This window comes from Dasypus novemcinctus, chromosome 23 (genome assembly GCF_030445035.2).
Source record: "Dasypus novemcinctus isolate mDasNov1 chromosome 23, mDasNov1.1.hap2, whole genome shotgun sequence".
Classification (NCBI taxonomy): Eukaryota; Metazoa; Chordata; class Mammalia; order Cingulata; family Dasypodidae; genus Dasypus; species Dasypus novemcinctus.
In genome coordinates this window covers 39,754,295-39,770,427 of record NC_080695.1, presented here as the reverse complement: position 1 = coordinate 39,770,427, position 16,133 = coordinate 39,754,295, and the positions used below count along the sequence as shown (strand labels likewise).

The 16,133-nt window shown below is 38.4% G+C and overlaps 1 protein-coding gene and 1 pseudogene across 1 annotated transcript in view; one reads left to right on the top strand and one right to left on the bottom strand.

The window, feature by feature from the left end:
• The window catches only part of LOC101441443 (phospholipid-transporting ATPase ABCA3-like), a 207,241-nt gene that overhangs the window by 88,131 nt on the left and 102,977 nt on the right, over positions 1-16,133 (top strand). Inside the window, exons 7-9 of the mRNA XM_058286294.2 lie at positions 9,963-10,118; positions 10,431-10,641; positions 12,848-12,998. Coding sequence (XP_058142277.2) covers positions 9,963-10,118; positions 10,431-10,641; positions 12,848-12,998 — 518 coding nt within the window. The remainder of the gene's footprint in view (positions 1-9,962; positions 10,119-10,430; positions 10,642-12,847; positions 12,999-16,133) is intronic.
• Positions 4,036-5,829, bottom strand: LOC139437472 (1-phosphatidylinositol 4,5-bisphosphate phosphodiesterase beta-1 pseudogene; annotated as a pseudogene).

Below are 16,133 nucleotides of genomic sequence, written 5' to 3'. Positions count from 1 at the left end.
TTTATTATCTCTAGTAGCTTTGTTCTGTTTGTTGGGGGGAATTTTCATATCATCAGTTAATAACAAGAGTCTTACTTCTTCCTTTCCTATTTGGTCGCCTTTTATTTATTTTTCTTGCCTAATTTCTCTAGCTAGAACTTCTAGCACAATATTAAGTAACAGTAGTGATAGTGGGCACCTTTGTCTTGTTCCTGATCTCTCAGCAGGAAAGCTCTCAGTCTTTCACTCTTCAGTGCAATGTTAGCTGTGGGTTTTTCATATATGCACTTTACAATGTAGAGAAAGTTTTTCCTTCTATTCCTATTTTTCAGAGTGATTTTTTTTCAAGTGTCCTTTCTACACCAATTGCAATGATCATGTGTGGGATGTGTTTCACTACCAGCCAAGGGGGCTATTAACTGTTTTCTTTTTTACCTCTTTGTCTCTCTGTCCCTACTCCCTCCTGCACAATGTATGCAGCACTCTCCTGGTTTGCAGATCTCCAGACTGGCTTCTTTGAACAGTTTCTCTCCCTCCTGTTTTTGCAAGATTGCTGAACCTTGCCTATCTACTCTGACATCATCTTCCCAGAACTCCTCCTAAAATTCTCTTGTGCTGTTACATCTTCATCCCTTCATCCCTGTGAAATACATGACAGCCACTGATCTTTTGCTGTCTCTATAGTTTTGTCTTCTCAAGAATGTCATATAGTTGTAATCATAAAATATGCAGCCTTTACAGAATGGTTTCTTTCACTTAGCAATATTCATTAAGTTTCTTCCATGATTTTTGTCTGTATCGCTCTTCTTGTTACTTATGAATTATACTCCATTGTACAGATATAATACAGTTTTTTAATCCATTTGCCTGTTGAAGGACATCATGGTTGCTTACAAGTTTTGGCAATTATGAATAAAGCTGTTATAAACATTTATGTGCACATTTTCGCGTAGACAGAATTTTCAATTCACTTCGGTAAATACCAAGAAGTATGATTGCTGGATTGTATAGTAAAACTATGATTAGCTTTGTAAGAAACTGACAAAATGTGTTCCAAAGTTGTTGAGACATGCTGCATTCCCACCAGCAATGAATGAGAGTTCCTGTTGCTCCACATCCTCACCAGCAGTTGGTGATGTAAGAGTTTTGGATTTTAGCCATTCTAATAGGTTCATAGTGGTATTGCATTATTGTTTTTTTTTCCCTTAAAAATAATCTATTATTTACAAAATGAAATAGGAGTAATAGTGATGAGTGAGTAACAAAATAAATTTACAAATTGCAAAAAATAACATTTTCAGGTCAAACTTTTTTAAAGATGATAAATAATATTTTATTAATATGACATCTTCATTGATCATAGGATTTTCTTGTGCAGGCTTCTGCAAATTCATTTGTCATCAAAATTTATACTCTTAGAATTTTATATTGGTATAATTGAAACTAATGTCAATTGCTTTTGTCAAATACAAGATCACAAATAATTTTCGATATAGTTTTAATTTACACTTCTTAAGGATATTTGATTTTAAACATCTTTTCTATGTTTATTTGACATTTGTGTATCTTCTTTTGTATATGTTTTTTCCCCTGTTTTTAAGTTGGGTTGCATATTAACTTATTGTTGAGTTAAAATATTTTGCAAATATTTTCACCCAGTCTCTGTATTGTCTTTTCATTCTCTCAATGGTCTTCAAAAGAGCACATGTTTCATTTCTATGACATCCAACTTAGCAAGTTTTTCTTTCATGAATCATGCTTTTGGTGCTGTATCTTAAAAACATCATCCTTGTTAAAAATCAAAATTACCTAGATTTTCTCCTATGTTATCTCCTAGAAGTGTTATAGTTTGCATTTTACTTTTACATCTATGATCCATTTTTACATAATTTTTGTAAAAAATTTTTTTAATATTATATTAAAAAAATATGAGGTCCCCCTATAACCCCACCGCTGTCACCCCACTCCTCCCCACATAACATCTATTACATTTGGTGAATACATCTCTGAGCACCGCTGCACCTCATGGTCAATGGTCCACACCATAACCCACACTCTCCCACAGTCCACCCAGTGGGCCATGGGAGGACATACAATGACCAGTAACTGTCCCTGCAGCACCATCCAAGACAATTCCAAGTCCCAAAAACACCCTCACATCTCATCTCTTCCTCCCATTTCCTACCCCTAGCAGCCACCATGGCCACTTTCTCCACACCAATGCCACATTTTCTTCGAATACTAATCACAATAGTTCATGAATAGAATATCAGTAAGTCCACTCTAATCCATACTGTATTCCTCCATCCTATGGACCTTGGAATGGTTCTGTCCACTCCACATCTATATCAAGAGGGGGCTTAGATTCCACATGGATGCTGGATGCAATCCTCCTGCTTTCAGTTGTAGGCACTCTTGGCTCCCTGGTGTGGTGGTTGACCTTCTTCAACTCCATGTTAGCTGAGTGGGGTAAGTTCAATAAACCAGAGTGTAGGAGCTGAAGTCTGTTGAGGCTCAGGGCCTGGCTATCACATGGTCAGTCCAGAGATTCAGGCCCCCTGGGTATATATTAAACACCAGCACCAACTGCAGTTCCAGTAAAAGTAACAGGAGAGGCTTGTGAACAAAGATCACATCTGATTGCAGCTCCATCACACAGAAACACAACTCCAAAGTAGGGCCAACTGACATGGCACTGAACTCCATCTGCCATGACCATAGAACCTGTGGGTCTCTGTAGCCCTCAGAAGAACCAATAACCGGGGTTGTATCTACTTTATCTGTCTCTGGGACTCTGCTCAGATGTGCATAAGGGCAACCCCTCTGATAACCTCCTGGCTCTTTTTGGAGACTCATAGCCATATAAACTCATTTGTCCTTTCCATTTCCCCCTTTTGTTCAGGTCAAAAAGCATTTTTAACTCCTAGTATTATATGTAGATTGAGATATTCTGCTGATCCGAGGTGACCCTTTTATTCAAGGTCATTTTCTAGTTACATCATCAGCTGGAACTTGATAGTAATCCTTAGGTCCAGGAAGGCTCATCCCCGGGAGTCATGCCCCACGCTGCGGGGAAGGCAACACATTTACATGCTGAGTTTGGCTTCAAGACTGGCCACATTTGAGCAACACGGAGGCTCTCAGGAGGTAACTCTTAGGCACCCTGCAGCAATAGGCCTTGTTCTTATTTCAGGGGCACAGGCTCACAAGTATAGTCATTAGTTTCAAGGCTAATTGTTGGACCTTCATTCTTTTTGGTCTTTGCAATTGCACTTGGGGGATTGTTGCAGGGCACTCCTTGTGTGCATCAGCACTGCACATGGGCCAGCTCCACACGGGTCAAGGAGGCCCGGGGTTTGAACCGCAGACCTCCCATGTGGTAGACGGATGCCCTAACCATTGGGCGAAGTCCACCACCAAATCAAGTGATTTTTTTAAAATAAAATAAAAAATTAAGAAAACCAATTTATTTGAATCACTACAGTATCTAATAAAGTCGAGTCAGCAACAAATAGAATGATGCCTCTTTGACAAATAAATTAGCCAACTGCAAGCCACCAGTGCTTGCAAAGCAAAGGAGAAACAATTTAATATGCATGTTAACCTGAAGATATGGTAGTTGAGGGGCAGTAAGAAAAAGAGAATGCCCAAAGTTGCTGTTCAATAGTGTTCAATAGTGCTATGCATTTCTCAAATTACTTCTATACTTTGAAATACTATACACCAGAGCTTCAAATAACTAGAGCCTGATTGTCTTCAAAGAAGACCACTATTCTTCATTAAATGTTCCATGGAGGCTGGAAGTTCCCTGCTTTGAATTTACTATTGGAAAGGGAAAAAAAATCCCATAAACATGCACTTTCCACTAGAAGACCTCCAGCAGTTTCCGTATAACACATAGAGCCTGGGCACAGAGACCCCTGCATACATCCTTCCGGAACTCTTCCTTTGCGATGGACTTTAGACTAAGGGATACTTCTCAGGAAGATGCCCTTGGGCAGTGATCTTGGTAATAACAGAAAGTCCAATGGAGCTTGACTAGCAATGCATATTCTGAAGGCCTGGCAGGAGTAATCACAGAGGAGTATCAAACTCTTTTCCTGGGTTGTCTCCTTCCACCTCCTCACTGGAGGGGAACTTGTGGTTCATTTTTCATGGGTCTGAGGCCAGGAGGTGGGGCACAGAACCGTGGGTGCCATCTTCACTGAACTTCCCTTTCATGGCTTCCTGCATGAATTCCAAAATCTCCAGGGGTAGTCTTTTGAACTTGTCCTGGTACTCTTTCCAGCTCTATCTGCAGCTTGGGCTTTTTGTCCAGGATCTGCTAGCAGATATCCCTGTATTTCTCTATGAGCTTTTCCTGCCATTTACTTTGTGCTTTTTCTAATCTCTTGATGTAGTGCACAACCTCCTGGATGTACGATTGGATCACCTCCATCTTCTCCTCTTCCATCTGACTTTTTTCTTTGGATTTAGCTTCTGTTATCTTCTCCTGCCTCATTTTATCCATTTTCTTCTTTAATTCCTTCTTCTCTTTCTCACAGATTTCTTTGAGCTTTTTTAGCCGATTGTTCTGACACTCCTCTGCTATATCTGTCAACTTCTGAACAAGCAGTTTAATATGTTCTCACTTATGGTATTTTTCACTGTAATACTGTTTTTGTCAAAGGTTAAGCAACTGCTGCTGTTGTTTGTCCTTCAAGTCTATCAACTTTTGGGTCATCTTAGCATCGAGAGCAGCAAGGTCTTGCTCAATTGTGGATGAAGCATGGTCAGGACTGCTGGGTTCAGATTTTTTCTTACTGTCCTTTTTGGTGCTCTTCCCCAAGGCCGCCTTCCTGTAGAAGTAGTCATTCTGGATCTCTTTGTATTTGGTGGTGTGTTCTTTGATGAGGTCGGTGGTCTTCTTGTGATGCCTCTTGACCAGGTCTTTCATTTCTTTGTAGTTCTTATTCTGAAGTTTCACAAGCTATTTCTGCTGCTTTAGCTCATCAATGGTCCGTGCCTCGACTTCTGTCAGAACACTGTGGATTAGATCTTCTGTTTTGTCAGGTGCCTTTACAGAACCTGGGACTGGCTGGTTGTGGAGAGCCTGGGAGGGAGGTTTGGGTGCCAGGGATGCAGTGTGATTGACCCCATTTTCTGCCGGTGTTGACCTGGCTTCACTTGGAGCCTCTGACGGTGTTTCCCCAGGATCAGCCTCTTCTTTACTTCTTCATCGTCCAGTGTCAAGGCAGCCAATTGCTTAGCTCTCTTCTCCATCAGGTTCACGTATCAGATTGGGTTTAACAAAGCTTCAGTCACATTTGCGTACGTATCAGGAACATAGTCTTTCACCTCAATGTGGACAAAGACAACTGGCAGCATCAGAGGCTGGTTCCTTTTGTTCCTTAGACTGACATAGTGATAGCCTGGTCGAACTGCTTGTACTGGCAAGATCCAGTGACCAATAAACTTCCCTCCTTCCTCATAAACTGCTATCCTTAGACGGGCCGGAGAAGGAAGGACCACCTTTTTGAACACAATGGGTTCCTCTTCCCAGACGGGATTGACAGTGTTTCCTTGTTATATCTTCATCTTAAAGGCCTTCCTCCTGGTGTCCACGGGCAAACCAAACATAACCACTTCCAAGTAGATCCTGACTTTCTTGTCAGAAAGAAACTGACCTGAAATAATCTTAACAGATAAAATGTTAGCCACTATCCCATCAGTGATGCCTTCTGTAAATGGACCAAAATGCTTGTCAGGTCTCCTCATAAACTCTGGCTTGAGTCTGTAGTCACTCTTGCCATTGTATTCATATATCCCTATGTTAATCTGCATGGCCAATATTTTTTGAAAGCGAAACATGAAATATCAAGCAAAAGGACCTCCAGTAAATCGGTCTTTAATGTGATATTTTGTATTCATCTGGCTTTGCATTAAGTTGTTTTTACTGTTTGTTGTAGCTGTAGTTATCAGAAACTAAACTTTCCTCTTGTGGCCTTGTTTTTGTCTCCCCTGTTGTGTTTTAGTTTCCCTAGAGACTCCTGTCTTAAACAGGATCTGAGCCTTGCAGTTCTTTCAGCTGTAATCCCCTGTTCTTATACAAGAGTCTGATTGATGTGGTGGTAAGGTGTAGGGGGATGGGACACATTCTCTAATCCTATGATTTGATCCCAGTCTTCTAGTGAGCCAGTGTCTCTGGGCTGTCACCTTCACAAGTGCTTCTCATCTTTTTCCCCTCTTAGGAGAGATAGAAAGGCTAGATAGAGCGGGGCTAGAGTTGTGTATTTTCCTTTCCCCATGTCAAAGCTTAGAGGGGCTGGAATTTGGTATTTTTCTTTCCCAACATTGAAGGCTAAAGAGGGTTGGAATTGGGCATCTCGCTTCCCCAGGTCAGTTAGGCAAAACCCAAGTGGCAAAATGGCTTTCTTCTTGAGGGCATCCCTTTGGTATAAGGAAAACAAAGTACTCTGTGTGTATTTCAATACAGTTGCTTTTCCCCTGCACCTGCCAGAAGCAGGATAAAGGGATTTTTCTCTGATCTTCACTCAGAACCTTATGAGGCTCCTGAAGGTAAACCTTATGAAAGTGTGAGCTCCCTCTAATACATGGCCTCCTGGAATTTGTTGTTGTTGTTGTTGTTGATGATGATGATGATGATTTATATATATATATATATATATATATATATATATATATATATATACACACATATATCTCCTTTTTTATTTTTTTTTAAGATACTTAGATTACATCAATGTTACATAAAAAATATAGGGGGTTCCCATATGCCCTGCTTCCTACCCCTTCTACATTTTCCCACATTAACAACATCCTTCATTAGTGTGGTACATTTGTAACAATTAATGAACACATTTTGGAGCATTGCCACTAGGCATGGATTATATTTTACATTGTAGTTTACACTATCTCCCACACAATTTTATAAGTTATGACATAATATATAATGGCCTGTATCTCTCATTGCAATGTCATTCAGGATAATTCCCAAGTCCAGAAAATGGCTCCATATTACACCTGTTTTTCCCTCTCCCTCCCCTCAGAACCTCTGATGGCCATTGCCTCCACATCAATGATAAAAGTTCTTCCATCCCTAGAATCACAGTAAGATCTATAGTAGAATACCAGTAAGTTTGCTCTAGTCCATAATGCATTCCCCAATCCTGAGGATTCTGGGATTGTAATTTCCATTCCACCTCTAATTGAGAGGGGGCTTAGACCCTATGGGGAAGATGGATGGGACTACCTTGTTTGCTGTTGTAGACACTCTCTGTTCTCCTGGAGTTTTTAACTCACAAGTTCATCTACACTGAACTCCAAGCAATTCATAAATTACAGTTTAAGTATTCCTACTAATACTGGCTCCAGTGACAGGCTTTTGCTCCTGAACTTCTTTGCCTGGTAAACTGTGATTCTCAGTACCCACTTCTCTCTCAAGTTTCCAGGGCAGAGTTTTGCCTTGTTACCTCAGGTCTCTAATGGATATCATAAGAGTTGTTGGTTTTCAGATTGTTCAGCTTTTTTTCTTGTTGTGAGAACAGGAGTGGTGATTTCCAAGTTCTTTTTACATTTCAGACTGGAACTTTCTAGACCTTTTTAGTGGTTGTTCTAGGGATTACAAAATTCAGTCTCATTTTTCACGGTAATTTAGAATCAACCCTTTCCAACTTAATTTGGAACGTGGAAACCTTTCCATCATGTGAGTTCTTTATCTTCCCCTCTTTATATTGTAGTTGTACGTGTAAATACCTATATACTTTGAAAACCCAAATCAGATGTTACATTTTTACTTACATCCAGTGCGTTTAAAGGACTCATTAAGAAAATAAAAGCCAATTATCTTTACCAAGATAGTCACCGTTTTTGTTGTTTTTTTATCACTCATGATGTTCCAGATTTTCTTCTGGTGTTCTCTTCTGTTGGAAAAACAAACTTGAGCAGTTCTTTTAGATAAGTTCTATTGACTATGAATTCTCTTAGTTTTCCTTCATCTGTGTGTGTCTTTATTTTACCATCATTCCTGAAGATTTTTTTTGCTAGTTTTTTGTTTTTTGTTTTTTGTTTGTTTGTTTGTTTTTGTTTTTGCTGGATTGAGAATTCTTTTCTTTCAGCACTTTAAAAATGTTGCTCCACTGCTTTCTGGCCTCCTCTATGATTTCTGAAAAAATCCACAGTCATCCTAATTGTTGTTCCCTTCTAGGTAATGTCATTTTTCTCTGGATGCATTCAAGATTTTTTTCTTTGACTTTAGTTTTTAGCAATTTGGTTATGATTTGTCTGGATATAGATTTCTTTGGGTATATCCTAGATGGGATTCAACCAACTTCTTGAATCTATAGATGTTTAACTTTGCCAAACCTGAGAAATTTTTAGTCATTATTTCTTCAAATATTATTTCATCCAGACACTTTCTTCTTTCCTTCTTGGATATCAATGACATATATGTTAGAACTTTCATTGTTGTATAAAATGTCCCTTGGGCTTTGTTCATTTGTATTCAATCTTTTTTCTTTCTGTTGTTCACATTAGATGATTTCTATTGATCTCTTTTCAGGTTCACTGACCCTTTTCTCTTATCATTTCTATTCTAGTGTTGAGTACATCAAATGAGTTTTTAGTTTAGTTACTGTATTTTTTAGTTCTAAATTTTATGTTTTTATTTATATCTTATATAATTCACTCTTACTTCTATGTTAATATTTTTGCAGTTGTTCATTTGAGCATTTTTATAATAACTGCATTAAAGTCCTTGGTGGATATTCCAACCTGTGTTATCTCATCATTTATGTCTGTTATCTGTTCTTATATAAGTTAATATTTTCATGATATTTTGTATGCCTAATTATTTTGGTTTGTAGCCTGTATATTTTTTATCATACATCACTCTGTATCTTCTTTATTATTTGTGAGCAGTGGTTCCCTGTCAGTTTTCAAAGACTTCACAGCGCTATTTCAGTCTCTCCTGAATATTTATTTTTAATTGGTCCTACTGGCACATGGGCAAAGTTCTACTCATTATCTTAATTTTCAAAGTATGATACATTAATTAGGATTTAGATCCACATATGAAAAGATGAGGCAAGCCTATGTATTCATAAACAACTTTATGTCATTACTTTCATGCTTCTCCCTTTCTGTTTTTCCCTAGTACTTTCTGGCTCCCAGATTCCTTTCTCAGTCCTCAGAACAGAAATTATCCACTTTCATGATTGTGCCACATCCAGGGCCAAGTGGCAGGAAGACACAGAGTGTAATAAATAGCAATGGGGTTTGGCATTGCCCTCTTGGAGGTTCTCCCCTCTCAGAATTGTGGATTTTACAGGCTTCCCATACTCATCCATTCTTGCCACTATCCATTCCCCAAGACTTCCCAGGGACTGAGGCACAGGAGAATGGAGACAAAATGTAATTGTTCCCACTCTATGAGAGCTTTAGGATTACCCATTTTTACTCCTCAAGAGAACTAGAGTGTTGCACCTGGATTTCATGCTTTCTACACTACAATGCTCACTTCCAGACTTTGGATTGATTTGAGATTGAACCAGGGGATAAACAAGGGAAGAAGTCTAAACTTATCACTGATCTGATAATACTCTGAATTCTGGTGTTCTTCCTGATTTAACTCCTGATATTTACTTTTTAGAGTTGACCAAGCTTTAATAGTTGAGTTCAGAGGGAGATAAAGGGTTATGTGTATTTCGTTTACTCCATCTTATCTAGAAGCCAGAGATGTGTTTTCTTTTCTCCCTTTGTTCAAGTGCTTCAGGTATCTTTATAAATCCTGAAAATTATTTTTGAATACTCTCCTTTAGACATAAACAGATTCAAAGGGAAGAAGACATGATGTAACTGCTGTAATAAAACAGAGTTTCAGGAAACTTCTTACATATAGATAGCTGAGTAAGAAAAGTTCTGTTGTTAGAATTTTATAAGAATAAAGTTGGAAATACCATGTAAATTCTGATTCTTTTTTTTAGATAAAAGGAATACCTCGAAATATGCGTCTTATGGAAATTGACTATATGTTGTCTGCTTTTAACCTGCTAGAAAATCGTGATGCATTTTCACAGTCACTAACTGGAGGAATGAAGCGCAAACTCTCCATCATAATAGCACTTTTAGGGGGCTCCAAGGTATTAAAGGAAAGAGAGAGAGAGAGAGCTAAAATGAGTGTATGCCAGCTGCCCTAAAAAACTCAGCTGACACAAACCTGAGAGTTTTATGAATCTAACCTTCTAAAAGGACTTTGCCAATGGTAATCAAAGGGAATTCACCTTATTGACCCAGTAGGTCAAAGGATTTGGGATTATTAATTTCCATAATTCTTACCTCTAGTCTAGATTCTGTATATTAGCTTAACTGTATCCCCCATAAATAGTAAGATATCCCATAAGTGTCATAGTATCAATTATCAATGGTCATAGAATTGTTCTTCTGGTCTTTAGGTGGTGATACTTGATGAGCCAACTTCTGGCATGGACCCAGTGTCAAGGAGAGCCACCTGGGACCTCCTTCAGCAATATAAACAGAATCGTACCATTTTACTGACTACACACTACACGGATGAAGCTGACATCCTGGGTGACCGCATTGCCATCATGGTCAAGGGGACCCTGCAGTGCTGTGGCTCTTCAATCTTTCTAAAACAAATATATGGTCTCTCTTCCTTTGATCATGCTTGGGATACTGATGCCTTATAATATCCTTCTAACATGATTTTCATCATTTTTTGTCTACCTTCCAAAACTTTAATGACTTCTTCTGTCCTATTAATTAGATCCTAGCTATTCTCATTGTTTTTTAAGGTCATTTGCAATCTGGATATTCCCTATCTATACTTATCACTTGTTCTCCAGCACATAGCTTCAGACTCAGAACTTACTTTTATTAACCCACAAAGATCATGTTCATTTCTCCAATTTTACACCTACTTACAGTTTTATTTGTCCCTTGAATGTGGTTGTGCCTCCAAATAGATTTGATTTAGTAATTGATTGTTTTTTGAGTAAAGGAAGTAGAGAAACCAGACATCCCTGATCGCCATATCTCCTTTGCCAAACAAGTAACAAATCCTCAGTGTGAATGAAAGAATTATAAAAGTAGAATTACGCTATCCTTGACTTTAATGAGAAAATAGTCTTGAAAGAAGATAAAAATGGTACAACAGTGATTTATTGAGGGCTAAAATTATAATAGTAATAATTCTAAATGTATTACATGAAGTAGAGATAATTAGGGATGAATTCACAATCATTCAGTATTTGAGTTCATTCAACTTACATTAATTATCCTCTCTATACCAATTACTATGTTGTCCACTTTATATATCTTATTTAATATTCAAAACAACAATCAGAATTCAAAACTGGAGCCCAGATATATGAAATAACTTATCTAAAGTCATGTTTACATAACAATTTGGTTGTTCAAAGTTTTTGATCACCTTACAGATTTGAGTTTGTACAATTGACTAGTAGTGAACTCTACATCCAAGATTGGGCTTATGCCATGTGAAATGGTGTGCCACATGATTTAAACAGGCATGATTTTATTTAAATAAATTATTTATAATAATTTCAAATAGTATTTACTAATTTTACATATTATTGGTAAAATCATGCATATTATGTAACTTAAAAAGAAGATAATATTTTGGGACATTCAGTTCTTATAGAAAGTATACTTTAAATCTGCTTAAACTGGATTTCTTACACTTTAATCAAAAGCCTAGGATTTGCATTTGCTTCTTTGATGGCATGGAAAATTCCATGTTGGTATCAGCATTCAGCTCTTACTTAATACCCAAGCTCTCTGCAAAACAAGACATTTTCTATTGATCACACTCTTGAGTGGACAAAATAATTGTGAAGCTTATTGTGTCATGATTCCAGAGAAATGAAAAACTGTCTGCACATCATTTTGTAAGGAAACCAAAAGTAGTTTTGGTCCCATTGCTAGTAAATAATAGGTAAGTCACTTCATACTCTGCATGTCAGTTGCCTCATTTGAAAAATGAGATAACATCTTACCTACTATAACGGAGGTAAGTGAACCAGATTATTGGCCAAGAGATCTGTGCTTAAGACCTATTATTCACTATTTTAAATATTAATAAGGAAAATAAGTGCAAATACAATGACTATTTGGATTACACATAATTAAAAGCATTGATGTTTGCTTCCAGTTTCAGAGAAGAATTTCTCTATTCAGGCAAGGATAATAATTCAGGATAATAGTTCTCTGACTTCTTTGAAGTCTTTAATGAAAAACTCATTTTCTCAGTCATGCTTTCCATATATCTGTCTAAAATATAAAAACCTCTCCTCCACTTTTCATCTCTCCTTTCTCTGCTTTATATTTTTTCTAACACACTATATGTTCCAACTCTCTTGTTTATTATTTGAAAAATAGCCCTTATAAGGCAGGGATTTTTATCTGCTTTGTTCACTGCTCTATCCCTAGAGCCTAGATTATTATCTGACATACTGTGGGCAACCAATAATAATTGTTAAGTGAACATTTATCAAGATTGCAGTTACAGGAATAAGAAGACAGATAACATAGACATTTTTCTTATACTTTATGTAGCTGATTATATATACTAGATCATTTTTGTTCACTGAGAAAGTTATTGAAATTATAAAGGACGTTGTTATTTACCCAGTGTTTTGGTTCTTGGAATAGCATTTGGAAGTTTTAGGTAAGAGCCTCCTTAGAGTTATAGCTAAAAGTCTTGTGACATACCATGTTTTATTCCTTATACACCTAGCTAACCTAAACTATGGCAAGCCGAATTTGGTCTTACAAGACAATTAGGAGGTATTAAACTTCTTCATTTGGTCTTCTAAATGGTTTCTTTCAGGTGCTGGATACCACATAGTCATGGAGAGGGAACCTCATTGTGATGTTGAAAAGATCTCCACACTCATTAATAATCATATTCCAAATGCCACTTTGGAGAAAAATATTGGAGCTGAATTATCATTTATCCTACCCAAAGAGCATATTCAGAGGTAAGGATCCAGAGAGTTTTATATGGATAGGTTTTGGGTGGCCATGAATCATTTTTAATTTTAGTTCTAACAAATTAGATCTCTAATTGTAGCTGTCATTTGTTAAGTAAAGTTGGGAAATTCACAGATGAATATCTCACTGAAACAAGGATTACCTTATAAGTACAAGTTTATTCAGGCTTATTTCATATTTTTCTTTCTGTTTTTGAGGGTTTTTTTTTTTGGGGGGGGGGGGGGGATGTTGACAATGTAGTGGCTATAGCTTCCAAGTGTTAATAAGGGATAACTAATAGTAAGATGTGCACAGTAGACAGGTTTTCTGCCTAATGAGTAGGATTCAGGAAAATATTAAGATGATGAAAGTAAAAGGTAACTTGAATGGAAACCCTTGGAGCAAGGGTGACAAGGGCACAGAGAAAACAGGGAATTTGGCCCCAGGAGTTATCCAAGTTAATTATAGAGGAAAAACATGGGAATGATTATTTTACCTGAGATTCCCATCCTAGATAAGAGAAATGAAAATTAAAAGTACTCATCAATGACCTTTAGAGAGTGCCATTTTCATCTTCTTGCTAGAGGTAATTACTACCTAGATATCCCATAGATGTAAGGTGATTGCCACATGCAAGAAGAGATGAAGGACTAGAGATAGAATACATACTAAGATATTTTCTTGGGTATAGTAATTATAAATCTGGAAGTACAGAGTGTTCCTAAAAGAAATATGAATACAGAGAAGCTGCTTAAATTTATCACAGCATCTGCCCTTCCTATATCATATGTGTCAAGTCAAGGTTCCAGACTGCTACCAGGGGAGAAAGCCCACCACATGGAGAACAACAATGATATACCAGTCACCAAAAGTAGGAGACCACATATTTCTGCCCAATGTACTGTGGTATTGTAGCTGCAGAGGAACACACAATATATGGCCCTGGTTGGAGCAATGCTTTAATCACACAAAGAAGTGATGGACCAAGGTCAGCTTCAGTATCAGGCACCCGTCCCCCACAGCCAATAGAAAGGGTGTGCCTGGCAACCAATGCAGGGCAATGATCTGTAAATACCCTCTCATGCTACAATAGGGAAATCCAATTCCCTTCCCTCCTGGAATTGATATAAAAGTAGAGCTGGCCAGGTGCCACACAATGCACACATTGAAACAGTACAAGGACTTTTGCTACGTTTCTTGAACAAGGAAGGATTACCTCATAAAGAAAAATCTGGGCCAAGTACGGGCTCACTGCCCAGCCTCCAAATAAAGGAGTATTCTGGGTTCAGGGCTCTGATTGGGCAAGCCTGGGAACAGCAACAGTTCTCATGGTGGCTGCTTCCCCAATGGTACATACCCCCAACCCTCATTGGGCTGCCAAAAAAGATGTAATAACATGACACATTTAGTAAGATCAGTGGCTGCCATGAATTTGAAGACATAAGCAGGTCCAAAGTTGTCCCTGAATAATCCAGATGGCTGTGACTCATTCACCTAATCTTCCTGCCCAAGTTACTAAGCACTTCACTAGGGTCACCAGGAGAACTAGTCCTAGGCCTTCCTGAAAGAAGTCCTCAACCAGGAATCCCAAGCATCAAGTTAAACGAGCTAAAGAAATCAAAGAGTTCAAGGGGGACGGACTATGGTTGTATAGCTGACAACTATATGCTTGACCATATATCTTTTCCAATTCACTTTCAACCTTCCCTGGATTGTTTATGTAGACATAGCATAATGTATTGGCAAAAACACAGATACCCGCTTGTTCTGCCAGAAGATAATCAAGAGTTATCTAGTTATCAGTCACCACCTTGGCTAGAGAATTTAATGTGTCCCACTGGTCTTGAATTGCTTAGGTGGCAGCATTAGCTATTTCCACCTGGTCAAAGACAAGTTGCATACCCTCTTTTCTAAGGCATGTACTCCTATACTGGATATTAGAATTTGTACCACAGAAAGGAATCAACTCTCTGATTGTCTGATGTCCTGGGCAACCCGGTTATGGGCAAGTACTGACAGGCCCTTCCAAAGTTCCGTACGAATGTCCAAGTGGGACATGGGCCCTAATATCCCAATGCAGCAAGAGCACTCTCCTTGCATGAGGCACTCTGTCACCCAATGTGAGCCACAAAGGAAAACATTCTGGTGAAGCACACTTGATACCCACCAGGGATTTGTTATTATAATATACACTAATCCAGTTATAAGTTTTCTCAGACTGAACTGGCCACAAAGCAGCAGTGAGTGGCTGCAGGGATCCCTCGTCCAAAGTGCCAATATGAATCATTGGTTCCCATGGGGATTTTTTCCATTCATGCTATAAGTAATATTGAAACAGGGAACATCAGGAAAAATTTTCAACTGAGCATGCATCAATGAAGTTGCCTGCAGTTTGACTCATTGATTGATCAAGGGAGGTCAGTGTTGTTGTGTACCAGCAGACTGCCACATGGATGTTCATGCAGACAAAGATTGTATTCTGGGGTGGCAGATTCAAATAGTGGCCACCTATTGCCACTATTGTGCTGACCTTTACTTGGGTGTTGTCAATCCAGGAACTACCAAGATTTCTAAGGGAAACAGAGAGAGGTTAGCTTCCTCATCCCCTCATACTTCCTGATGCCAGAGATGTTCCTATCCTATTATTTGAGGTGCAAGCTTCCCAGGACTGAAACCCAGGATATCCAAGTCCTTAGGCTACAGCCTCAGTGAAGATCCATTGTCTTGGTTACTTGACCCAAACTTCCCAACCTCAGTTATCCAGTCTAGAAAGGGAAGTCACAGCCTGTATAAATTGTAAACACCCAAATAATGTCACCCACATGGGTGGGGGGGTTGGGAAGTCCTGGGTGTGACCAAGAAAGAACATTATTCCCTTGATTTTCTGTTGTTTCCTCCCTGTTCCATGGAATCCTATAGGAGGGACATACAGGCAGCATTACCTTTAAAGTTTGAATCAGGGGGCCATATTGGTGGCTCCACTGGCACTCAGACCACAAATCATTCCCAAGGAATACATTCCAAGGGAAAAAAATAAGGGAAAGAATGGTTGGGAATACTGACATTGTAAATATGCAGACACAGCCTAATAAATGACTACCTGGTCTCTCACCCACATACTCTTTTTTTTTTTTATTTAATTC